Here is a 26,664-nt window from a genome sequence, read left to right on the forward strand (position 1 = left end):
ACAGGTCTCTATACAACACTGGAACATATCTGTCTGGTTTTTACCTGAAATTTAGAGCGAGATTTGAAAAGTGTTATTTTATTTTGAAGGTGCTAACCGGATATGCTGTCTGTGTCGCTGTCTTTCTTCTCGTGGTCCTGGTCCGGGCAGGAGGAGCGGAGTCTGCGGCTTCGTGTCTCTCTCCAGAGTCAGACCGAGCAGTCCGCACTGACGCTGCGGGGATTTCTGTTTCCTTCTCCTGACAGTGAAACTGTGCGAACACATCCGGTGTGAGTTTAAAGCAGCGGAGGAGACTCACGGTGACTTGAGTCGGAGGAGAGAGAGCGGTTGCCGGTGCCAACAGGGCAGAGAGTGTGTGTGTGTGTGTGTGTGTGTGCGCGCGCGCATTGAGGATCATCATCACTGGGAGCTGGAGAGGAGCGCGAGCTTCACTTCCTCTGAGCGCAGAAGGCAACAAGGTAACTAATGAACCTTCTCATGGTGAGCTGTATCAAACTAAAGAAAGAGTTACTGGCTCAGGTAGGAGAGTGGGTCGTCTCTAGGCCGGAAGGTCGAGGGTTCGATCCCGACAACATGTCTCCTTGGGAAAGACGCTCCCACTGCTTCTTCGGATGTGTATGAATGTGATTAGTAACTACACATGGTCTCTTTACAAAGCAGCCTCATGTGTTAGTGTGAAAGAGCTTTGATTCATTTAAGGACAAGAAAAGTCCATTTACTATCTGTGAATTATTTCTGAGAGCTTTGTGTTTAGTTTGCTGTTTTTATATCTGACTCCTGTATTTAATCCGTCATATATATTTATATGTATAATCTCGCTGAGATTGAGCTGTGTTTTTGTCCTGCTTGAAGAAGTGCTGATAAAGATGTTGTTTGGCTTGTTTCTCCATGTTGTCTGCTTTGGATTCATCATGTAACGTTTCTTGTTCGTGTATTTGTGTGTATGTGGTTTTGATATTGTTCACCAGGTGCATCAAGCTGTCTCTCCTCTCGTCGTTTGGATCAGTGCGGTCACATGAACCATCTTCAACCAGTGATCTCACATGATCTCTTAAAGGTACTCAGGGATCACTTGACGTGAGACACTGACGAGAGAGAGAGAGAGAGCGAGCGAGAGAGAGCCGTGTGTTTGCTCATACAGGAAACACAAGCATGAATGTCTTGGGATGGACGAGCGGTCGCTTCCTGCTTGTTATTGCCCGTGCAGTGCGTGATGGACAGGCTGCACAGCTCTCATTGATTGGATCACGCCGAGCTTTCTTCTGAAGGATAGCGGGAGTGCGCTGACTCCACAGTGCAGCTGAGAGCCGTCACTTTAATCAGGGGAATGGAGGCAGGAAGGGAGGCAAGGATGGAGGAGAAGAGGTGGGGGGATGACAAGGAGATATAGAAGGCAAAGGGGGAGGAAGAAGGACAGTGAGGAAGGAGGAGGAAGGGGGGAGGAGGGCTAATTGAGGAGGAGGAGGGTGGATGGGAGACGGTAGCCATGAGCTGAATTGATGTGACCTCGGGTCCCCGGGGAACAGCTGCTGCTGCAGGGGGCCGGGCTCCCACCTGATTTACGAGGCCACTCACTGCACACACACACACACACACACACACACACACATTTACAGAGGGCCACACCCGCGTCTTTCTGCTGATGTTTCACACGTGTGTTTGCTTCCTTGTCAAGACCTGCTCCCTCTGTGAACTTGAATATGAACCGTGAGTTAAGTGACGAATGTGCACGACCTCCACGCTTTGTGTCGAAGGGGGAGATCGGAAATGATTCCCTGCTCCTGCCGTTTGACTCTGACACACACACACACACACACACACACACACACACACACACGCACAGCTCTGCGACCGACGCTCCCTGAAGAGCAGTTATCCGTGATTTGTTCGGCACTCAATCACTCGCTGGCTCTCTCTCCTGCATTCTGCAGATTTTTCAGCCCATGTGGTTATTGAAAGATGAGTGAGATAAAACAGAAAAATGTCAGAGCGCTTCGACAACATCTTCACAGTGGATCACGTTAAAAACGTAACCTCGAAAAAGAGGAAAAACGTTGGCTTAGATCAACAAGTCAGCCGACAGCGAGCCTAACTCCCAGAAAGATGCTAAGCTAACGTGACGTGCAGACATCTCAGACTTCCTGTTTCAGTAAAACTTAAAAAGTTCATTTAAGACGACAAAGAGGAGGGACTGTTGACAGAAATGTACTTTACTCCTCTTTATGGATTTAAGTAAGGTCTCAGCTCGCAGCCCTCTCCAGACATCCTGTGTCTGCTAACGTGAAGAGACGATGACGTAGAAAGATCCCATGTTCTCCTTCTTTCATGTGCTCAGTCTGTAGAACCTGAACCGTCCTCACACATCCAGAACTCTCCTGAAGGACGACTCTCCTCGGCTGTGTGTGTGTGAACGCAAAGAGACACATTTTCATACAGAGTTTCTCCTGCCGGACCCCTACGAGTCCGAGTGTGGCGACGTGAGAGCGCAGCGGGGTATAATCAGGAGACGTCAGCTGGAGCTGACAGGAGGGGGGGGGGTGACGGCTGCACGCTGCATCCAGAGTCTGCACGCCACCGCCACCACCTCCGTGCACAGCTCGAGCCGACAGGAGGGGGGAGTGATGGCTGCACGCTGCATCCAGAGTCTGCACGCCACCGCCACCACCTCCGTGCACAGCTCGAGCCGACAGGAGGGGGGAGTGATGGCTGCACGCTGCATCCAAAGTCTGCACGCCACCGCCACCACCTCCGTGCACGCAGCCCTACACGGCTACATCAGGTTTTCTGCTCTTTGTGGACGCTGTCACCCTGTTGGCTTACACACAGCATGGACATATTCTCATGATGGCGTGGTGTCATGGTATCGCTCACGTCTCGTCGTCTGACCTCCGGAGGTCTCCGACCCCTGAAATAAGAGTTTTTTTAGATTTCCTGGTGGCTTCAGTTTTCTTCCCAGAAGTTTAAAAAAAGTGACTCACAGCTTCATCGAGCGTCATCGTGAACATGTGCTTTCTTCAAGCTTCCTTTGTTATTACAACACTCTTTAAAACTGATCAGACGTCTCATCTTGATATGGAGAAAATTTGGTCCAACTGCAGGACAGAAAAATGCTGCGCTCGTCATTTTTTTGGCCACATTACTCACTCCCTATTCTTTCACAACGTTCATCACAGCTTCCTCCACTTTTCTTTTCTTTGTGTTTCTGAAGCTCGGTCGTGGTTTGGGTCTGACTCCTGGGTTTTTGGTTTGTGACCTCCAGCCAAAGCGTTGACTCTTCTCCGCCCGCTCTTTTTTTTCTGCTTCTAAAAACAGAACCTGAAGCACCGGTGAGGAATGCATGCCGAGGTCTGCTGGGGGAAAAGAGGCCAAACATGCCGTGTAGTAAATAGTAGAAGATTCTGTCGTAGCGTGTTGATTATTGTGACGGCGGGAGTAAATCCTGGTCGCTGCTCACAGCTTGCAGGATACACCACAGTCTGTTTGGATCTGTTGCTTTAATGTCTGATGGGAACGCTTGTTTCTCTTTGTACGACTCTCACAGCCACAGAGACGTTAGCAAAGACAGCTTGGACTTAAATGAGCTGTCGATCCTCGAACACTCTGAAGATGCTGCTCTGTGAATTTGTATGTTGGACAGATGAGACAACAAAGAGGCCGTGTTCAAATCGGACCTCTTCTCCGCTTTCTCCTCCCAACACTTCCTGTCTCTCTTCAGCTGTCTAATAATAAAGACCAAACATAAAAAAGATTTGAGCTGGGTTTATACTCAGTATACTGTAGTTTGATAATAAAGACTTTTATCGCGCTTTTTTAAAAACTCAAAGACGCTTAAGGAGGATGAGATGTTTGTGATTTATAAACGTCCCGTTGTTGTCATGCTGTTGATCAGTGACCCCCTCAGTGACCTGTCACATATAGAGCCCATACAATGCAGACACTGTTCTCTCTCAGTCTGTGTGAACGACGTCTCATGTGGTGTAAACGTGAGTCCCCCCCCCACAGCAGAAAGACTGTATAGCACTTTTCACTCAGTAGTCTTCCTGCATATGTGATGTAGCTTCAGTGTTGAGTTGACTTGTTTGGCTGCACCAGCAGTTATGAAGAGCAGTGAAGCTGACCTCGTTGAAGTCATTCACTAAAGTACCGTCACTTGTTGTCAGCTGCTTTTAAACAGGATTCATATGCTGTCGTTTCTTAAAGTGGAAGCAGATGAACAGAAGGCTAACGTTAGCACGCAGCGTCTGCTTTAATCCACTCGTTTACATTCAAACAACAAGCTGAGCGAGGGTCCGGCACGAGAGAACATGGCGTTCAGTCAGCAGCCCGTCACGACACCCTGAGGATGAAACATGGCAGATCTTCCCGTTCTGTTCCCAGGAGGACCTTCCTGTTTCAGCTCTGCAGCTTCCTCTCTCTCTCTCTCTCTCTCTCTCTGTCCGTGCAGCAGAGCAGAGGAAATGGAGGCCCTGTGGTTCAAGTGTCAGGTCTGCAGCCTAATGAAAGACAGCTGAGTGTCATTAATGTGCCACTTCTCAAGGATTAGGGCCTCAGCAGAAAGAAGGCGGAGGCGTCCACAGCTGGCTTTGGACTTCTCTGTGTGTTTGTAGTGAAACGCAGCACACTCGAGGACTTCATGCAGCACTTTGAACACAGGGAGCTTTTAGCTTCTGTTCGACACCTCGTGGTTTCCTCTCTGCTCCACCCTGCTCATACACAAATCAACACGTGGCTTACATTTGGAGTTAAAAAAAAAAAAATCAACGATTTAATTGTGTTCCATAAAGTATGACACGATCGTATCGCCATCTCTAGTAGATCTGAGATCAGCTTGGTGGTCTGTTCACTTTTCATCAACAGGTGAAATGTGATGGATAACATCCCCAGTTTTGTGGCTTACTCTGATGTACAAGTGTTTGAAGACTAACTCGTTCATTTACCAGCAACATAAAACTACAAACATGGACAACATTGAACTGTGTGTGCTGTCCTTTCTGTCTTTATCAGATGGGACAACCAAAGAGACATGTCTTACTGGGTCTGAACGGGTCCTCAGGTCCTCACCTGTAAACTGCCCCTGCATGAACGTATACCTGTGAAAACCAAGCAGAAACCAACAGGGTGGAAAATAAAGCCAATGTGTAAGTGCAAAATCCTGCAGTTCATTGAGTGTCCACTAGAGGCAGGAACACAGGAAGTCACACACACACAACAGGAAAAAAAACCAAACAGTTTTTACAGCATAAATAAACATGTTTACAGCCTGGTGAAAACAAACAGGTGTGATGGGTTATTGTGATCACTGGCTCACTCTGTACCGGCGGGTGAATTCTTGTTAAACGGCTCTTTTGATTTCAGACGTGTTATACATAGTTAAGCGTGTAGCTGACATGATTGACAGGCGGGCGCGATGTAACGGTTTGTCAGCTCCTCAGCCTGTCGTTAGGTCGACTTGAAAGTTAGACTGAGACTGCATTTCCAACATGGCGTCTGCTGCTGATGAGCCTCCAGCGCCCCCTGCAGGACCAAGATGGCTGACGTCACTCAGGCTTTATCTGTTAATATTTACACTTTGTGCTTCCCAGTAGCTGCAGCTCCTGTTTCAGCTGGAGCACTTTGGATCTCCACGGGCCGTTGAGCTCTCGTCACTGTGCTGTAAATATTAGTCTGCAGGATGATGTCATGTAAATGATCCCTGCTCTGGTGTTTGGAGAATTTATATCCAACTTTTGTTTCAACATTTTCAGCATGCTTGTTTGTTTTGTTGCAGGCGTTGTTTGAGTCGAAGGCTTGTTTAGCTTTCTCCATCGATTAGTTGACATTGATGGGCTGGTTTAAGTTAAAGGATCAGACTTCACAAAGACAGTTTGCTGCAGGTTTGACGGCTCGCTGCATTCTCATCCCTCTGTGACGGGGCCGTCTGGTCCTCGACTCTCTGCCTCTGCCTTTCTTTCTCTTCCTCTCACAACTCAAAGCCAAATATGTCTTCTCTGGCTTCAGTCTGGCTTCCAGGCGCCGTGACGCTTCCTGTGTGATCCAGTTGAGCTTCCTGTGTTTCAGAACAGGAAGGGCCGACTCAGCAAACACGGGGAGTTTTGGGAGGCTTACTGAACAGCAGATCCCAGCTTCACAGGCTGAGCCCTGAGCTCACGACGTCACCGCCAGGCAACCCCGCTAGATCCTCTCAGACGAGACTGCACGTTAGCATGTTAGCACGTTAGCATGGTGGATGCTCTCTGCTTTGCTCAAGATCTGCTAGCTCCCTAACAATGTCCATTTACTCTCGAGAAGCTTCAAGCCTGCCAAGTGTGTCTTACACTTTAGACAATGCATCAGTGTGACAGAAGTGACGCTAACATTTTTCAGAGCGTATTATGCTAATGTAGCGCCATCTTAATTAACTAACTAACTTAACTGAAGTGAGTTTTAGGATTTTCCGTGTTCTTCTTAATCGGGTTGAGGAAGCGTTGTTGTGTCTGTTAGGTCAACTTGTGGAGTGATTGCAGAGGCCAGGTGTGGAGCTCAGGAGTCAGAAATAACCTGTTAGCACTGCACAGCTATTTCCAACACAGCGATGGAGCCGTGAACAGTGAGACGGGCCTGGCACGCCTCCACATGCCGTCGTTGCTGCTGCTGCTGCAGGACGTGTAATGTGATTGGACCATTGCTCAATATGAAGCTGCTGTTTGAGTGGTATTGATTCTCTGAGTGGAAGTCTGGGCTCCTGTGTATCTTTAGCCTCCCTCTTAGTCGAGGGGAGTGTTGGCAGGCTGCGAGCCAGCGTGTGGTTGGCTGAGAGTTTTGTATGAAAAGCAGAACTTTGAAGCCCGGCAGGAAGCCGTATGTTGGGCGAGTCATAAAGGTAGCACTTAAGCTATCGCTACGACACCTATCAATCTGTTAAACCAGCGTGGTGGATACTTGTGGATCCCAACAGGAGCGAAACATTTCAGGTCTTCACGTCTTTGTGAATCCGCTGTGGCGTAAAGCGAAGCAGAACCTCCAGGTTCTGGACCAGCTTCTTCTTCTTCTTCTCTCAACACTAACAAACCCCTCAACCAGATTACTTCACTGCACTGTAAAAAAGACAATATAACATACAAAAAACCTAATTAAAAAACTTTAATATATTTATCTGGATAATAATTTCACACATAGCTTTTGTTTTTATATCCATTTATATCTGCAGCTTATTTTGTATATACTTATCACCTCATGTGAATACTGACATCAGCCAAGGCTACGACATGAAGACACACACGAACACACACACACACACACACACACACACACACACACACACACAGTGGTGCTGGTGTTGTCAGTCCTTGGTCTTTTAGTGGATAAAGAGAAGAAGAGACGATGGGGACATTTGGGCTTGGCAGCAGCAGCCAAAGAGAAATCATAAAAAGTCACTAATAAAATAGAAACATGAAATTTAAAATAATAGTAGAACAGGACATATACAGAGGACTATATATGATGTGCATTGAATGGCAGGTTAAAGTGAAAAGTGAAGCTCAGGAGTATCAGCACTAAATGAGTAAACAGCAGCAGGCTCAACAGGCTCTACAAACCTGTCCAGAGCTACAGCCAATCAGAGAGCTTCCTCTCACCGACCGCTGACGCCCATTCAACATGTCGAATCGACGGGTGTCGCACGTCGCTGAGCTCAAAGCCTTAACGTATGAGGTCACACAACGAGGGCGGTCTGGTTGAAGACGTTCCCCCTGTGGTGGTCAAACACGTCCACGTCCACGTCGGCGTCACGTGTGTTCAGAATAGTCCCAGAGGAACATATCAGGCTGTAAGTCTGAGGAGTCCATGACGTCCCAGAATCTTTCAGGATCATTGTCGTGTCTGGACATTTGTTCAGCCTCTAACAGTTCGGAAATGTCTTGGCACATGGTAGATGTGTGTGAGACAATGCTAAAGGTTAGCCTGTCCTCTAAATCATCGAGTGTTGAACACGATGGGAGAAACATCTGTGAATGCCTGACTTGAAATGAATCTCATAGTCCTCGCTCACTGCAGCCTGAGCTTCCACTTTTCCCAGTCTGACAAACGTTCCTTTATTGGGGAGTAGTCGGAGTTTTCACAGACTAAATCAATGTGGAAACTCTGATGCAGCTTGTGGCTTTGTATCTCTCCGAGGACGTTTCCTCCGGCTGCATGTTTCCATCTCATTAAAGCAGAGAAGCAGGAAAAAGATGAGAAGAGCTTTAACTCTGCCTCCTTTGTATTATTGATCACACACAGCCGGCTTTGGGAACACTTATCAGACCTTATGTCATGCTTTTAAAGGAAGTCTGATTCATTGCTTTTGTCTGCTATGAGAGGGTCCTCTGGGTGGGGGGGGGGGGGGGGGGGGGGTGCACAGACAGACACTGTTTGGTATTCTCCTTCAGCTCTGTCGGCCGGCTTGTAGCTCGGACATGTTCCCCTCTCTGCGCTGTTTGAAGGGGCCGTTGGATTGGCTCTGCTCTCAGTGAGAGAGAGAGAGAGAGAGAGAGAGAGATGTGAGGAAGCAAGGGAGGAAAAGAGGGAGGATGGGAATTAAAGATGCCACAGATGTGCCAAGGACAACAGTGTGCACATCTTGGAATTCTTCAAATGAAATCTAAAGTCAAGGCTCTGAAAGTGCATGTCGTCCATGTCGCTCTACGTTTTCACTTCAGCGTCGAACTAAAAAAGCTCTGCTGACGTGAGTGAAGCCTGAACTGCAGCAGATAGAGTTTAAACGGAGGAGGGAGGACAAGGAGAGTCTGTAAGTTCCCCTTTTCTTCTGGTTGTGAGGCAGCCTCTTTCCCCTCTGAGTTGTGCACCGCCCTTTCCTGTTTTTCCTTCTTTTCCATTCCTTCTTTCACGGCCAGAGAAGAACAGCCATTCTGAGCGAGGGAAGCTCAGGCCTCCTCCTACAAAGAGCCGCCACCGCTTCTTTACTGCTGCACAGTACATGGTGTTTTTTTCACTGCCTCTTGGTCATTATTCATAGCGGTGCTCGCTGGAGTAAGTACTTCTAAGCTCTCTTGAATGCAGATCAATGTAAAGGGAAGGAAATCCACTCCTTCACACAGCAGAGGTTTGGGCGGCTAATTTAAGCCGGACTTTCCTCCACTGGAGGATTTCCCACATCGGCTCAGGATCCTAATGGGATAAACCTCACAAAGTCCAAACACTTTTTAATAATTGACTTCCAGTGTGCCGAAAAGTGGTTCTTCCTAAGTGTGAAGTGTCCAGAAGATTTAGTGAACGGTGAGGTCAGCTGGTTAGAAATGTGGACGCTTATATCGAGATGTCTTAAAGAAAATCTGAAGCTTTCATCCTCACGAGCAGAACAGACTGAGGAAATCGATCTGCACACTTAGCGGAGTTCAAACAAGCCCGGATAAAGCAGCAGAAGCTAATGAAGCTACGCTAGCTATCAGACCACCTCAGATTCACTGGAGACTCACTGATTGGTGGGATTTATTTTTGGAATAAGTTGCAAAAACCGAGGCTGTGCCTCAGTGGGCGAGTCGTCGTCTCTTAACACGAAGGTCGTGGGTTCGAATCCCAAGATCCTGCAGCAATGTGTCCAATGTGTCCTTTTTGCTACCGCTGCCCTGTCTGCGGCGTGTAAATGTGTATGAACGGGATCATTTCATGTTTGACAGCCTCCTAACGCACTATGAAGAAGCAGCAATGAGGAGGGCTGACTCTTACTTCATGACCAATAAGCTGTTGTATGCTACTAATTAGCGTGCTAATAAGCAGCTAGTATATGGTGAATGTTGTGACCTTGAGTCCAAGTGTCCCTGAAGTCAAATAATGGTTGCAGCTCTGGATCAGCAGAGACAAAGTGGGCGAAGACGAGGCTGTTAAAAATACGTCACCATGGCTCTCTCAGCTCACATGTCCCGCAGAGTGCACTAACTGTGTTACAGGTTACTATCCTGGTCACGACCTTTTCAGGCCCTGAGGAATGCCTGAGGAGCTGCTCCCGTTTTAGTCTCGCACGGCGGCGTCTGCCATGCATCACCGCCGCCCGCCGCCTGCTCGAGCTCAGGTGTGAGTGACGAGGAGTGCTGAGGTATCAGAGACATGAACGTCTCTAAACACTCCTCATCACTCACCTCCATGATGACCCAGCTTAGACCAAATGTTCCCTTTATTGAAGAGTGTGCATTTCATACCTCAGACTCTGTGGATAAGTCTGGTAAGGTTTGACCCGTTGATAAAGGTTTGCTGTCGGAGCGTCATGGCTCCTGAGGCTCCGCCTCTCAGAGGTTACACTCTCAGTGGTGTCCAAACTTTTTTTTTTTTTGTGGGCTGAAATGGTTGTTAGAATCACTCATGGGCCACAGGTTTGTTTTTACATTTTAAATAATATTGTCAGGAACCTTTTGTATCTTGACCTCTTGAATAATAACGTAAATACACAATAACTAATTACAGTGAGAAACTAGTTTTTAAAAAAATGTTAAGGATTTGTAGATCAGAGTCAAAAGGTTCACAAAGAAAAGATAATTTCTTTGCTTTTTTTCGTTCTTTTCGTTTGTTTTTCTCAGAGTCAAACCTCTAACGTGTTTAATTCTTTTGTATTTTTTATTTTTAGCTAGTTATTAAACGGTTAAACAACCGTCTGCTTGATTACAAAAATTAAGCACAAGTTCATTTTAATAGTTAATAAAAAAAACAAAAAGTGGAAAATAGTCAAAGCTGTTTGGACTGAACATTTTCTGTTTGAGGAACATTCAGCCCTCGCTAACATGAAAAAGAAAAAGAACTGAATATGTCGTCTGAATGAGGCCCCGGGCCAGTCGGGGGCCGCATAAAAATCCCCTCAAGGGCTGCAAATGGCCCCCGGACCACACTTTGGACTGGCTGGGTGAGAGGTGTGTGAGTGTGTCGTTTAAAGCTCCTGTGACTGTTCGCTTGTCTCAGTGCGTCTTCCTCTCGTCTCTCCGAAGTGGAACTGACAAAAAGCACATCCGTCATATCGGCCATGTTGAAACCCTGACAGCTTCTTCTTTATGACCTGTGACCTCTGAGCTTTGAGGGCAGCGCAGCATCCTGCTCTCAGTGTGTCGCTGGTCTCCTCCCTGTGCGCTGCCATCTTTAACTTTTAGTGTTTTTATTGTTTTTATTGAACATTCCTCCGTGCAGCTGCGAAGCTTCATGTGATTAAAGACAACACACTTATTTTTCTAACTCGACACCTGGCTGCTGTTTGCATGTGAATGATTCCAAGGAGCTGAAGTTTAAACCAGTGTGTGAGTGAAAAGAAAATATCAGTGTGTGGCTTGGTTGGGTATGTGGGCCAAAATTCCTTCTTTCTAAGCTTTCACCTGAAGTGTTTGATGGTGATCGCCCCGTGCAGAAACGCCGGCTGAACTTTGATTCTGTCTGACGCCTGGTTTGGATTCTTCATGTTGTGGTGACGGTGAAACAGAGCTTATTATCATACTAACACACAGCACCCATGTGCAGGAGATTCAAGCCAGCTGATCTAATCTGGGGATGGGGGGGGGGGGGGGGGGGGGGGCTGCAGACAGGCCGTCTGCCCCTCTGTGTCTATATAAACACACACACATGCATGCATGCACGCATGCACGCACACACGGGCACTGAGGAATGCTTCAGTCAACAGCGAGCACGCTGAACGTCAGCGCCTCCTTCCCCACAGTGTGCGGGGTATGTGGTCTTTTAATGTGGCCTCTATGAATAGACTGAAAGTGTTCTTAAAAGTCAAACGCTCTGTGGCTTTATCGCCGTCTCTCCCGCTCTGATGTCACCTGATGTCTGATGTCTCAGCTACTGTGAAGATTCTTCTGGAAATCACTCCCTGGATTTACAGTCGGGACGTTTTTTTTTTTTTTTTTCACAGAACATTCCTCATGTAAATGAGATCGTGCACTTAGAGGTTAACGCGCACATCCTCAGACTCCCCCCCCCCCCCCCCCCCCCCTCTGCAGGAGCCTTCCCAGCTGTCCCTCATTAGACCTGCCAAAAAGACGGGCTGAGAATCCCAGAACTGACACCGCTAACACAATCCTCTGAGACAGTAGCAGAACTGTGGAGTAACAGCTTTGTTACTCGCCCTGATGAATCCAGCGGTTTGTTTGCTGCAGTTATATTTCCACTTCACTTCTATTAAAGCAGGAGTCTCCAACCTTTCTTCATCTGAGAGCTGCTGCCACAAAACGACCGTGGCTAAGAGCGCCTCCCGTCACATCGCTGGCATTTATTTACACATCACACATCAGCTGAATGAAGCTGCTCCTTGTACACGTGTGAACGTGCAAGAAGCAAATAATGATCCTAAATGCAGAAAACATTTCTACTTGACAAAATAAATGGATAGTGTGGAAAAGGTGTGAGGTTGGCGAACTGATAGGCGAGCCGCTGGAAACCTGTCCACGAGCTACCTGTAGCTCCTCTTCTCCCTCATGCCCTTTTATGGGCGTTAGGGGGCAGTACGCACTTCTACTGACGAGCACGAGACGATGAATAAACAACTGGGAACCGTTCAGTCAGTTAAGAACACGTTAACTCTGACGGAGAGTCTTCATGTTAGCGGGGAGGAGGAGCGAGGTCTCTCCTCCAGGGGGCGCTCTGCAGCAATACAAGAGTAAACACAGCACAAATATAATAATAATAATGGCATCGACAGGGAAACACATATTTCAAACCATGTCAGTTTGAAAGGTTTTAAAACCGTTCATTTTCTATCTCTCGCTCTGATGAGGAGCATGAAGTTCCTCGCTTTAGTCTTTGGCTTCTTGTTGGTTTGTAATCCTCAGGTGTGAGGATGCTGAGAGGTTAAAGGTCGAGGCGCATGTTAGCGCGCTCCCCTCCGAGCACGTCGGCCACATTCAGTTTGAAGCAGCGCTTTGTTGACGTGCGCAGAGGACGAGCAGGACTTTCCACCGCTCACAGATCAGCCTCTAAGTGCAGAGAAGCGTTCCTCGTGATGAATAAGTCATGAGCTCTGCATTAGAAGAAGGACAGGATCTATGAGAGACGACGGATCGATCAACGTGACAAGAGAGAGAGAGAGAGGGGGGCGGCCTCCGGGGAACCCATGCTCTGTGTGTGTGTGTGTGTGGGCAGAATTGAATTAGCTGCCTGTTCCTCTTTGACCGACTGAAAATAGCCGAGCTCCTGCCTCTGGCTGATTTATGAGCTCCAGTTATAACCTGGCCATCTCACAGAGACTCTTCTGCGGCCTTTTGTTCAGGACGTGATGAAAACGAGCGGGGAGCACTCGACCTGTCCAGATCACAAAGGGCTCACTTTCTCGTTGAGGTCAGAAAATGTTCTTGTGTGTGTTTTCAGATGGATCTGAAGCTGCTCTTGGTGTCCACGCTCTTCGGAGTGCTCTGCTGCAGTAACGCTCAGAAAGGTAAGACGCCTCGTTGTGTTTCTGTGCTGTGGTGAAATCGCCACGTGATTGAAGTGCATTAAAAACGTGCAGGTCGTGATGATGCTCCCTCCGAGAGAGAGAGAGAGAGAGAGAGGGGTGTCTGGTTTTATCCTCCTGATGATGTCATCGACTAAAGATCCACCTCAGCATGATGAAGCACGGAGGATCATGGAAAAGACAGATTATCCCGTCTATGTATCCAGTTACCATCGAGCTCCGCCGTGTTCCAGATGAACTGATGTGTAAACATGGAGGGCTTAACAGGCTGCTTACTTTGCAGGGACTGAGCCCCCCCCCCCCTCGCCCCCCCCTCCTCTGACTCTGCCTCCTCTTCTCCTCTCTTTGTTCATCCAGAGGGGAACGAGTGCATCAATGCCAACGCCAAATACTGCGGGGAGTGCATCCAGGCCGGAGCCAAATGCGGCTGGTGTACAGACCCGGTATGTGAGAGTGCAGCTCTAATCAGTGCTGAGAAATGCAGTTTGATGCCATTAGTCTTCTGCTCATGGTTTGCAGTGTTTATGGATCAGGCCTGCAGCTGTCGCTTGCTTTTCCTAGGATTCATCATCACGAATAAAAAGCCGTCTTTAAAAATCCACGTTTCAGAGCCTTCAAACTAAAAACCTTCAATTTGAATCGATGAAATTCTTCATAAAGATTTCAGTTCTTAACTGGAGAGGTTTGTAGTCTCAACATTACTGAGAATAGATCAAAATCACTAATTCAAATTACAATAAGTACATCCAAACATCACAGAGCGGCATTAGACATAATGAGCAATTTAAAAAAAAAAAAAAAAAAAGCTAAACGCTGCTCGGGCTCAGTTATTTATTGTAATGAATAGAGTTGTTGTTGTTGTTGTTGTTTTGTGTGTGGCGACACACAGCTGTGAAAAACACAATTCATATTCAAAGATATAATTATAATAAAGAATAATAAAGAATTATAATAAAGAAATAAAAAATTCAAATAACTCCAGTTTAAAACAACCACAGCTGACCAACGTGATGTACAGAAGAATAAATAAAATACACATCGGCTCACATGAGATAAAAAACGACATTTGAAAGACAAAACACGAGTCAAGGAACGCAGTCAAAGAAATAAAACGGACGTCTTCGAGGCGGAGCGATGAGAGGGTTTTAAGGATTAAAGCGACCCCATACCGATAATAGATCAGATCTGTCAGTTCAAAGCCCAAACAGAAATCAGTGCGTCTGTAAAACTGATGCACTGTCCCTTTAATTCTGCCTCTGCTGCTTCTCGTAGGACTTCCTGCAACAGGGAGAGACGGTGTCGACGCGCTGTGACGAGCTGCAGTCTCTGATCAAGAGAGGCTGCGATGAGGCGCTGATAGAAAACCCACACGGGCAACAGAAGGTCCTGACAAACAAGATGGTGACGCATCGCAGGAAGGGCGCGGAGAAACTAAAGCTAGAGGACATCACCCAGATTCAGCCCCAGAAACTCAGCCTCACGCTCCGATCGGGTGAGAATCCGAACGCACCAAAGCTGTATGTGAAGAAATGAGCCGTGATGTTTTTAACGAGGGCCGTTTGGTTCAGGTGAGCCCCAGTCCTTCGAGCTGAAGTTCAAACGAGCATATGACTACCCCATCGACCTGTACTACCTGATGGACCTGTCCTACTCCATGAAGGACGATCTGGAGAATGTGAAGAACCTGGGGACTAGTCTGATGCTGGAGATGTCGAAGATCACCTCGGACTTCAAGATAGGTGAGCAGCTGAGAGTTTGGGCACACCTGAGTGTCTGATGTGAGAATCGTTGTTTGTCGAGGTCCTTTAAGCCGAATGATCCAAGCAGATCGAGTCGTGGATCAGCAGCAAGTTTGAACTCCTCTGAATCATCCGAAACACTTCTTTGTCCCGTTTTTAGACTCGAGTGCTGCACACACGTCGCTGACTTTGCTCAGTAGATAAAAACACAAATCCACATGTCAACAAAACATACCAATAAAAACAACAAACAACAGGGGCATGATGCACACAATCTGTATTAAAACACAACTCTATGCCCTCCCCCTCCCTGTGCCCCCGCTACCTGTGCCCTCCCCTACCTGTGCCTCCCCCCTTCCTGTGCCCCACCCTACCTGTGCCCTCCCCCAACCTGTGCCCCCCCACCTGACTCCTGGGGGGGGGGGGCACACTGCAGATCTCATTTATTCACATACTACACACCTTCTACTCGTACAGTAGACTGATACGAAACAGCCCAGGACTTATGTTGAAGCCCGGAGTATGTTCAGATTCAGAATGATGACATGTGTTTTCTGTACAGTTAAGTTAGGGTCCGTCCAGCCTGCTCAAACAAAGTGAAGAAGCCCGCGATGGAGAGTTCATTCAGCTCCTCTGAGTCCACTTGGTGTCGTCTTCTCTTTAGAACTTCAGCTCCCATTCTCACATCAATCCTCTTTGTTATTCGCAGAATGTTAAACAGATTTAAATTTGTTTCAAAGGTTTTGGCTCCTTTGTGGAAAAGACGGTCATGCCGTACATCAGCACGACTCCGGCCAAGCTGCTGAACCCGTGCACGGGCGACCAGAACTGCACCAGCCCGTTCAGCTACAAGAACGTCCTGAAGCTGACCAGTGACGGGAAGAAGTTTAACACTCTGGTGGGCCAGCAGCAGATCTCTGGAAACCTGGACTCTCCTGAGGGCGGCTTCGATGCCATCATGCAAGTGGCCGTGTGTGGGGTGAGCTCAGAAAGGAGAAGCTGTGAGAAATAATCCAGCTCAGGTTCTCAACTCGGCCTGAAGCACCAATAAACGTGTTCACGTGGGGATGTGTGAAAAGGCTATTTTACGAGTCCTCGCTCTTTACGAGGAGGTTTTTCGACGCAGCGATAATAAAAAGTGAATGTGTTACATTCTTAGCAGCTCAGTTTCTGCTTAATGAGACGCTTATTGTTAAACCTGAGTGTCTTATTCCTCAGGACCAAATCGGGTGGAGAAATGTGGCTCGTCTGCTCGTCTTCTCCACTGACGCTGGCTTCCACTTTGCTGGAGACGGCAAACTGGGAGGCATCGTCCTGCCCAATGATGGAAAATGTCACCTGGAGAACAACATGTACACCATGAGCCACTACTATGTAAGTAGAGCGGGACTGTGTTTTTTTTCCACATGTGGGAAGAACGACTTTGAGCGTCTCGTTTTACGTCGTAAATTTGACTTCCTGTCTTAAAGGACTATCCCTCCATCGCTCACCTGGTTCAGAAGCTGAGCGACAACAACATCCAGACCATCTTTGCAGTCACCGAGGAATTCCAGCCCGTTTACCAAGTCAGTATCCTTCCTCTCTTTTTTTTCATCTCTGTCCCACTCAGCCGTGTATTCTGTTTATCCTCTCCTTCTCCTTCTGCGTGCACACTGAAGACGCCCCGTGGGTTTAAATGTCCACCTGAGACATCTGCTCGGAGTTAGCGTAGCATCTCCTGGAAGCAGCACAGGAGTATTTTCTTCTGCTGTGCTTTGGAGCTCAGATCAACTCTTCTGACTTTGATTTAAAACAAAACAAAAAAAAAGTTTATAGCGTAGCCTCACAGAAGCTTCAGAGTGCTTTCACCTTATTTTAAATCATCCTGTTTTAATCTGTCTAAAGTGAACAAATAATAGTGATCAGAAGTCTTTACAAATATTAAACCTTTCATCTCAGAAAGGAAAAACTTCTGAAACGCATTAAAAGAAGCTTCATTTAAAAAACTTAAACCGTGTGCCGAGCTGGTCCAACTTCTGAATGAAGATTTATTTACCGTAAATTCCGTACTATTGAGCGCACCTGGATATAAGCCGCACCGGCTAAAAATAAGTAAATAAATGTATTTGTACATATATAAGCCGCACTTGATTATAAGCCGCAGGTGTCCACGCTATAACAAGAGCTATTTACACAGACGTAGGCTACCGGTAACATCACTGTAGCGTCCGTACGGACGTTAAAGGACGACGAGAGCGTTCAAATAATAACTTTTAATAACCCGATCACTGTCGGCCGTGACCACGCCGTTTACAGCAGAGAACAAACCCATAACTTGCCGTAACAATCCAACTCTCTCCCCCAGCGTTCTCTCATACAGCCACTCAACACGTTCTCGCTGGTGCATTCACTGACTCTCCACATAATCGGAATTATGAACACATTATCAACTACTGACTTTACAACATGAACCGTTACAATACGAAGCCTAGCCGACGGTGTCTGTAACACGGCTGATGAAAAAGATGACCGTAATATATTTCACAAGAAAAAGTCCATCCATTCACTGCCTCAGAATGACTTCATTACTCACTTCCTCAGTCTCTGTTGTCGCTGTCAGTGTCATCTTAACGTGCAGCAGCTCTGTTAGCTTCTTTGACAGCCAGGTCGATCGCCGTTAACTTGAAAGCTGCATCATATGTATTTCTCCGTGTGTTTTCCATCATGAGGGTGCGTGCATGAAGCGCAAAGTGTCTGATATTAAGATCCGACGTGACGAAGTCAAATGTTTTTGCGGCAGAAGCTCATTGTCCCCCATAAAAAATCCATGCATTAGCCGCACCGGAGTAGAAGCCGCAGTGCTCGAACTGTGAGAAAAAAGTAGCGGCTTATAGTCCGGAATTTACGGTAGTTTATCTTTCTACTCTCAGGAAGTGTTTTATATGAATACTTTGAAGGTTTATTGAGCAAAAAGGGGGCCCTCTTTATTGAAAGTGTTTGAGGTTAAAGGAGATCTCTTGAATCCAGCCGCTGCTGTCTCTTTAAGGCCACACGGGCAAACTGTCTCCTGATTGGCCAGCGCGGTTTGCAATTAAAAGGGAAATGTGCGTGTCCTTGAAAGAGCTTCCTGGGTGTGTGTGTCCTGTAACTCTGCTCAGTGGTGTTCTCTGATAGGTCAGTACTGTCCAAGTCTCAGAGAGTTCTTGTAATGTCTCGTTCAGATCGACAGGAAGTCACGTCCGGGGATCACGCCGACAACTACGCCTTTATTGTCGATTTTTCAACAAGTTATGGACACACAGGAAAAATCAAAAAAAAAAATTCTCTCTGAGCCTCGGTGTAAACTAAGATTTAAAAAATATATATAAATAATATAAAGGATAAAGATAAAACTTTCAAAGATTGAATGTATGGATTTGAATATGGGTCACCTTTTTTTTCACGGATGAAGTCGTTGGAGTGAAACATGTAAATGTCAGTGAGTTCATAAAGTTTGTTGAAAAAGTTCTCTTGATCCTTTCTTTGACTTCAGGAGCTGAAAAACCTCATACCAAAGTCTGCAGTGGGCACTCTGTCTGCCAACTCCAGCAATGTCATCAACCTTATTATCGACGCCTACAATGTAAGTTCACTGATTGGTCAGTCCGCTGTTCTCTCTAATCCACTCCTTCTCCTTCTCTGCTGTCTTTTGTTTATCGCTTGCTGTCTGAAGCAAAGCCAGCGGATGTGAGTCCGGCCGCAGGAAATGACATTGTTATCTTTTGGTTTTCTGCCAGTCGCTCTCCTCCGAGGTCATTCTGGAGAACAGCAAGCTTCCAGAGGGAGTGAGCATAGCTTACACGTCACGCTGTAAGAACGGGGCGGTCGGCGAGGGGGAGAACGGACGCAAGTGCTCCAACATCTCCATCGGAGACGAGGTGAGGACGCAAAAGCAATCAGTGCCCTTCAGATCGTCTGCAGACAGGGGGGTGCCACGCCCACCTCTTATAAACTGTCTGCTATGCAGGAAACACAGTGACCTGATGTACTGATACAGTGACACTTCTCACAGTTTAAATTATTCACGCTTCCTTTATTGCGCACCTCCATCTAAACTTTGAAACCTCTCTGTCATTATTATTTCCTTTTGTTTCCCTCAGAATAAAAAAAAACTACTTTGTGCAAACTGTCAGTCGGACACTGTGAATCTAAATGGACTGAATCCAAATGTTCAGCAAAGCGTTCATCATGGACGCTGAAAGAAAGTCAAACAGCCACTTTATTAAAATCACTGTGTCCAGGTCACTCGAAGCTAATTAATGATGAAGAGAGCATTAAGACTCCTCCTGATAGTATTCACTCCTTCACAATCACATGATTAACTTCTGTATGGGTTGACTTTATCAGACTCACTTTCACACTGTTTTGTCCTAGGTCATGTTCACCATCAGTGTGACATCGAAGGGTTGTCCCAACCAAGGCAAGCCTGAGGTCATTAAAATCAAGCCCCTGGGATTCACAGAGGAGGTGGAGATAACCCTCAACTTCATCTGCGAGTGTGAGTGCCACAAAGACGGCATCAAGAACAGTCCGCAGTGCCACTTTGGTAACGGCACCTACGAGTGCGGAGCCTGCAAGTGAGTCCAGAAACAGAGCCGTACATCTTCCACCAAACATATGCAAAAAGTTTCAAAATGACGAGCTTTGTCGTTGTGTCAGGTGTAACGAAGGACGTGTAGGAAGACAGTGTGAATGCAGCAGCAACGACGTGGCCACAGAGGACATGGACCGGACCTGCCGTAAAGACAACGGCACCGACATCTGCAGCAACAATGGAGACTGCGTGTGCGGCACGTGCGAGTGCAAGAAGAGAGACAACCCTGAGGAGAGGTACAGCGGCAAGTTCTGCGAGTGTGACAACTTCAACTGTGACCGCTCCGGAAACAAGCTGTGTGGAGGTCAGTTCAAACGGCTCGGCGGGGGACTCGAACCGCCTGGAAGAGCTCGAGCGACAGAGGCTCATTTAAGCTCTGCTTTTTGTTGTCAGGGCACGGAAGCTGCGAGTGCAGAGTGTGCGTCTGTGAACCCATGTGGACCGGCAGCGCCTGTGATTGTTCTCTTGACAACAGCACATGTATGGCCAGCAACAAGCAGATCTGTAACGGCAGAGGAATGTGTGAATGTGGCAGCTGCAAGTGCACTGACCCCAAATTCCAGGGTCCCACCTGTGAGACTTGCCCTACCTGTCCGGGAGTCTGTACGGAGCACAAGTGAGTCTGAGAGGAAGATCTGTTCATGGACAACGCTTGAGTTTGTCAGTATATACAACTTTATGCTAAAGGGTCTTGTTTTATTTATATCTTTGAAACTTCACACATAAGTAAACAGTCAGGAGGATTTTAAAGAGCAGATATTTTCAAGAGTGAAGAATGTGAAAACAGCTTCAGAAACGGGAAAAGATTCAAAGATGAAAAGTCAGCTAATATAGAAACTTCTCGTCTCATTTTCCTTTTCAAGCGGGTGTCTTCCAAAGAAAGCTAATCCATCATTCTTTTACCAGTGCTTGTTTTCTCAGACTGTACCCAAATAAAGGGAACAATCTGAGGCTGAGCAGCCCACAGCAAACTGACTCCAACATCGGGAGAGAAGGGGCTTTTTCTACAAGATTTTGAATCCCACACTTGGAAATAATGAGAATGTGTGCACATAATGCAGATTCTTCTTCTTCACATTCAACACCAGTCTCAGGGATAAGGCCAAAAACAAAAGACCAAGACAGCTTAATGTTACTGCACAAAGACCAGCATGTCATGAGAATGTGTTCTTCAGTTCCATCAGAATAAATGTCCCTGTTCCCCTCAGGGAGTGTGTCCAGTGCCGGGCGTTTAACACCGGAGAGAAGAAGGACACGTGTGCCAAAGACTGCAGCTACTTTGAAATGATTAAAGTGAAGGACAGGGACAAGCTTCCCCAGCCCGGAGACTTCCCGTACCCCGTCATGCACTGCAAGGAGAGGGACGCCAACGACTGCTGGTTCTACTACACGTACGCCGTCAACAACAACACGGAGAAGGAGGTCCATGTGGTCAGCACACTGGGTGAGCGCTAAGCAGAGGGCCGGGCTGACATGAAGCCAGGGTGTGGACGCTTTCTGTTTCCGAGGGAGATGATTACAGGGGCCGTGGCGGCTGCGCTGCAAAAATAGATCATTTGTTTATTCACACAGAGGGGTGTGATGATACGTTTTCCCGTGCTGGTTTCACTTTATTTTAAACCCCCAAACTCTCTTCTTTCACTGCGTTTCAGACTGCCCGGCCGGTCCTGACATCATCCCCATAGTGGCGGGCGTGGTCGCCGGCATCGTTCTGATTGGCTTAGCCCTGCTGCTCATCTGGAAGCTGCTGATGATCATCCACGACAGGAGGGAGTTCGCCAAGTTTGAGAAGGAGAAGATGAACGCCAAATGGGACACGGTGAGTGTTGGGACCTCTGAGGGAGCAGACTTATGTAAATGTGTCAAACAGGTGTTTGGCTGCGGTGCGAGGCCAGCCGCTGTCAGGGACTCAGCTTATGAAAGGATGTTTGTTGTTCTTAGCAGCAGATGAGCTTCGCAGACTCACTGATGACGTTGCTAAGTGTCTGGCTCACATTCTCTCCTGTCTGTGTTGCTTTTGAGCCGCGCTCAAAGTAAGGAGAAAAAAAAAGGAAATATGCCCGGCACTGTGAGGACTTTTTTGGGAAAGTTATGCACTCTGAGCAGAGCTGGACTTTTTTTTGCGGGGAGTGGTCACAGCTCCTCCCCTCACTGCTTCCTGCCTTCTACAGCATCATCAGCCAACAGCAATAAGAGGAGGGTCGGTGTAGCACGGCCTCCCCTGCAGTGATGTGCCTCCCCCTGCTGGGGGAGGAGTGTATCACACCCTCAGTGTATGTTTGCCTGATGATGCAGATGTTAGAGGTCCCTTTATATTTATTTCTCTATTTTTTGTATTTCTTTGTTTTTTTTAACGGCAGCTCAACGGCACAAAAACAAAAACAACAAGCAAAACAGAAATAAAGTCAAAATACACAAAACATTAACAAAGACAAATTAAACTAAAGTAGATATAAAAGTCAAGTAATGCGTGTGGTGGTGTATAGGAAATGTGTGAATGTGTGTGTGGTAGTGTAAAGCATCAAAGTTGTTTGTAGGGTGGGAAGAGAGTAAATCCCTTTTTAAGGTGAAGAAACGAGGGATTGAAACTGTGACAAGCCTGGCTCAATAACAAGGCAGGAAAATCATGATGCTGAATGAGCTTCTTCTTCTTCTATGGTGGCAGCCACCACGCCATGCAGCTCCTTTTATGGTTCCAAAAAATTCAACTTCACGTACGTTAGATAGATCTGTTGAGTTAACTCTGCCAAGTTTAGCTGACAATTGTTGTAGCAGTGTCTCTTTAACTCTTAGCTAAAGATAGCTGTAGTTCTCTACACGGACAGGACAGAGAGCATGTCGTAGAAATCCTTCAATTTAAAGGCAGGAGCATCGAGCCTCCATGAATATATGATAAAGTGAAATATGAGGTGTCATTAAACCTCGACATGAAAAGATCCGCTGACAGTGATCAGTGTTATAGAAGCAGGATAATGTTGTGATCAGCTTGATGTTCCTCTGGTCAAAGTTTCAACAGACAAACAGTGAGTCAATCATTTACACCTGTTAATCAACCAAAAGCAGGGACTATACATGTATCCACCACCAGAGGGAGACGTTTACGTCCTGTGCTTCCTGAGGTACATGTCTCCCTCTTGTGGTGGTTCTAATTATTTTCTTTTTTTCTCTGTCCTGCCTGGATGTGTGCACACGCCTTTTCTCTTCATTAAACATCAAATCGGACACTTGTCCTCATCACAGTTTCTTTACTCCCAAAACGTCATCCATAGTAGTTGTAAACGTCTCTGTGAGTCCTGACTCGAGTCCTAGCAGCTGTGTTGTTGTCAGAGCCGTGTTAAGAGTTTTAATTGAGAAAGCTCTTGAACCCTGACGTCATCACTGCAGGCTGAAAGGTGTGCTGTTATATCCTCATCTCTGAGCTTCTCTTTCTCGCCTCCATCGCTCTCTCTGGACTTTACCCTTTTCCTTCTCTTCCTTTTCCTTCTTTCAATCATTCTCCTGTCCTCGTTCCCTACCTGTAGCAAGACAACCCCATATACAAGAGTCCTATCAATCAGTTCCAGAACCCGAGCTATGGCCGCAAAGCTGCCGCCCTTTAAGTTTGTATTTCCTCTTCCTTTGCCTCCTGGTTTTTCCTGCATGGCCTGTTCCTGTGTGACTTCATTTCACTCTCTCTCTCACCTGCCTTTAAACCTATCAGGTCAACTAAAACAGAGATAAGTGGACCCTGACATAGTTTAGTGTATAAATATGTGCATGAGTGTGCTGTGACGAGCGCAGTGTCTCACTACAGAAAGCTGCTTCCATCTGGACCTGCTGGTTTTTGTTTAGCTGTCAGAAGAGCATGATAGTTTGAAACGTGTGTCATTGATAAAAGGTGGTTGCAGTGAGTAACAATAGCTAAAGGGAACTACGGTGGCCCTGAAGTGCAAAGCTCAACGTCAAATAAGAAAACAGGGACGCTAACTTCTACCGGAAAAGGACGAGGATCGTCGCTGATTGGAAGAACACGATGTCCGTCTTTTTAACAGGAAGTAAATGTCTCATACCACCTTGACAACAGGCAGCGGATCAGGAGGATAAATCATCATGATGTAAATAATCTCTGATAGTAGAGAATCAGTCTGACTCAACGGCCGTGCTCATGTTTTCAAATGAACACGGGAAAACAGCGCATCCTTCCGCTTAAAAAGACGGACAGCGTGATCGTCCAATCAGTGACGACCCGTGTTGACTGCAGGAACCTACCATTTCTGTTTGAAGTCGATTTTTGGGTGTTTTCGTGTTCCTTGTGTGTTTTGGGATTTGTTATAGTTTTTTGCACTTCAGGGTAAAACCATCGGTAAAATCTTTTTTATTTTTTTTATTTTGTTATTTTGTGGCAAACGATCTAACAAAAACATTTCATACTGCTGGATTGTCATAAAATCTTGTTTGTAACTTTCTTGTTTCTGCTTCACAGGGAGAAAATCCCATCTACAAAAGTGCTGTCACGACTGTGGTCAATCCTAAATATGAAGGAAAATGATGAAGTCGCCGTGGATTTGAGGGGATCTGAAGGAGAAGATTAATGTCCCTTTGTCTTTGTCGCTTTACTGTAATCATGTATCCTACAGCCACTGCATCTGTCTTTGTACTAACACTTTTGATTTGTATGCATTCTTTGTATTTTTAGATGTACAGTCTACAGTCTGTGTATATACTTTTAAAGTTGCAGAAATGATGAAATGATGGTGCTTTTTTTCCTGCCACAGGACTTTAACAGGCAGAAGAGTCGCTTCTTTTAACACCATGTGGACACTTTGGATTTACAATATATGTACAAGAATTCCTCCACATCGCTTCTCTCTCTCTCTCTCTCTCTCTCTCTCTCTCTCTCTCTCTCTCTCTCTCTCTCTCTCTCTCTCTCTCTCTCTCTCTCTCTCTCTCTCTCTCTCTCTCTCTCTCTCTCTCTCTCTCTCTCTCTCTCTCTCTCTCTCTCTCTCTCTGTGCACTGATATCCTTTGTTGTGTGTGTTGCAGACAGGACCTGAGTTTAATCTGTAAATCATCAGTCACAGCAGCACGTTATGTCAATGTGTGTGTATATACAGAAAACAACCGCAATAGGAGGATTTGAGTGAAATCCGTCATTGAGCATCGATTGGACAGTTGTGTTGGATCTCTGATGCAGTGGTTGTAAATGTAGTTTTTAAACTGCAGCTGAGAAACACCTGAGCTTGGAGTGTACTCTCATTGAGTGCTTTTCTAAAGGACTGAAAACACGACGTTGAAGTGCTGATCACAAAGGGACTGTAAACCACTCGTTAAACTGTCGCCGTGTTGAACAATCAAAGGAGTTGTATTTCTATCGTGCAGATAATAAATGAAGTATTGTTTTATTTTGCTAACTGCAGAAACTGTATCACTTATTCTCAGGTCCTTTCCTGTGTTTGTCAAGTCATCCAAAAGTCATGCTTTCTGTTATTCAGTGGAACGTATGTGTCCGGGTCACTTGAGTTGGCGGCTCTTCTTCTTGGTAATATTTTAAAGATGTTTAGGATGGACATGGTATGAATCACCTCTGAAACGCTTTCACAGCCAAATGCCTCTAAAGTTCACACACGAGCCTTTACAGTGATGTTTTCAAAGTGCCTTTTATTTCATGTTTCCCAATGCTGTTCATGAGTTATTTATTAAATAAACTGTTAAAACTACCTGCGCCTTTCTGTGTGACCAACTTTGACTCAACGCGCAAAGACACAACGAGGAGCTCGATTACTTTTCATCGTGGATCACCGCGTTTTTAACCGTGAGACAGAAGCTGGAGTCACGACTGGTGAAGTTCTAGTTGTGCTTCTCGGAGTGCGTGGTGAGCTCAGCGTCACAGTGAGTGCGTTCATCTTTCAGAGACGAGTATCTGCAGGGTAAGGCTCTGATGTCAGTACACTGCAGGGTGTTGTCCAGGGATGTGCAGCATGAAATCATTGATGGTCATGGTGTGACTCATGGTCAGGAGTCTTTCCTGCCTCATCACTTACCGATCAGACGAGGACTCTATTGGGTTGCGCTGTTAACTGTTAAACAAAATAACAAAGATGGAGACGATGTTTGAAATATGTATATATATATATTTACCAGTATTGAGTGGCTGCTTGATTTTGTTCAGAATGAGCCAGTATAAACCATGAGAGTTTAAGGTGCTGCTATAAGGGAGCTCAAACGTCACAGTACTGGACTATTGAGTGTCCGGTCCGAGTGGAGCTGCAGGGTTCAGTCTGTCGTGGTATGATGGTAGGATGCTACTGAGTGGCACAAATTAGGCCTAGTTTGTTTTCATTAAATGTGATGCTGCAAAGTTGAGTCAGTTCCTCGTGAATTCTCTCAGACAACCACGTTAGAAGTCATTCAGTGAAGTTTGAATGTCTCTGAACGAGAGTGAGGACTTCTGCTGAAATCCTGTCAGACAGTGTCTGACAAATCAAGATGCATCTGATGATTGCTGTCACGTGCAATGACTCTTCTTTAACTGGCATGCTCTGAGCTCTCCTGTCTGTCACATAGACTGTAAAAATCTGGCATGATAAATTCAGCTGGAATGCTATTGATTGTCAGTGTTAATAAAGAATATCAACGTGTGATAAATCTCTACAAGTTTAGCAGTCAGATGTGGAATTTTATGAACCTGTTTATGAACAGATAAAATCATCAAGACTATTCGGTTAATTGTTTGTCTGTTGTTTTCTTTATTGCCTTCCTTAAAAAATAAAAAAACGACACCTCATCCCTGAGCTGGTGCTGGATCCTAAAACACACACACACAAAAAAACATGATCAGCACACCAAGAAGCTCCTGTTTGAAGCATTTATTGGCACAAATCGTCATTTATGAAATCCTTCAAAAGGGATTTAGCCTTCCATTTCTTTATTTAT

At 46.2% G+C, this 26,664-nt stretch overlaps 1 protein-coding gene across 3 annotated transcripts; it reads left to right on the forward strand.

The window, feature by feature from the left end:
- Positions 1–109: 109 nt before the first annotated feature.
- On the forward strand, positions 110–25,448 carry itgb1a (integrin, beta 1a). Of its 3 annotated transcripts, none has more exons than XM_079361369.1 (16): positions 110–458; positions 13,318–13,384; positions 13,760–13,845; positions 14,675–14,894; positions 14,971–15,141; positions 15,882–16,120; positions 16,360–16,515; positions 16,611–16,706; positions 18,653–18,742; positions 18,897–19,037; positions 19,534–19,736; positions 19,819–20,057; positions 20,147–20,369; positions 20,962–21,197; positions 21,406–21,572; positions 23,275–24,199. In XM_079361369.1, exons 2-16 carry the CDS (start codon positions 13,318–13,320, stop codon positions 23,350–23,352), a joined length of 2,412 nt encoding a protein of 803 aa, XP_079217495.1. In that variant the 5' UTR covers positions 110–458; the 3' UTR covers positions 23,353–24,199. The 3 variants fall into 3 exon arrangements, with proteins under 3 accessions (XP_079217495.1, XP_079217493.1, XP_079217494.1); XM_079361367.1 differs by lacking the exon at positions 110–458 and adding an exon at positions 940–1,057 and having other exon boundaries at positions 23,275–24,200; XM_079361368.1 differs by lacking the exons at positions 110–458; positions 23,275–24,199 and adding exons at positions 954–1,057; positions 24,216–25,448.
- Positions 25,449–26,664: the final 1,216 nt, after the last annotated feature.

This window comes from Symphodus melops, assembly GCF_947650265.1.
Source record: "Symphodus melops genome assembly, chromosome: 14".
Classification (NCBI taxonomy): Eukaryota; Metazoa; Chordata; class Actinopteri; order Labriformes; family Labridae; genus Symphodus; species Symphodus melops.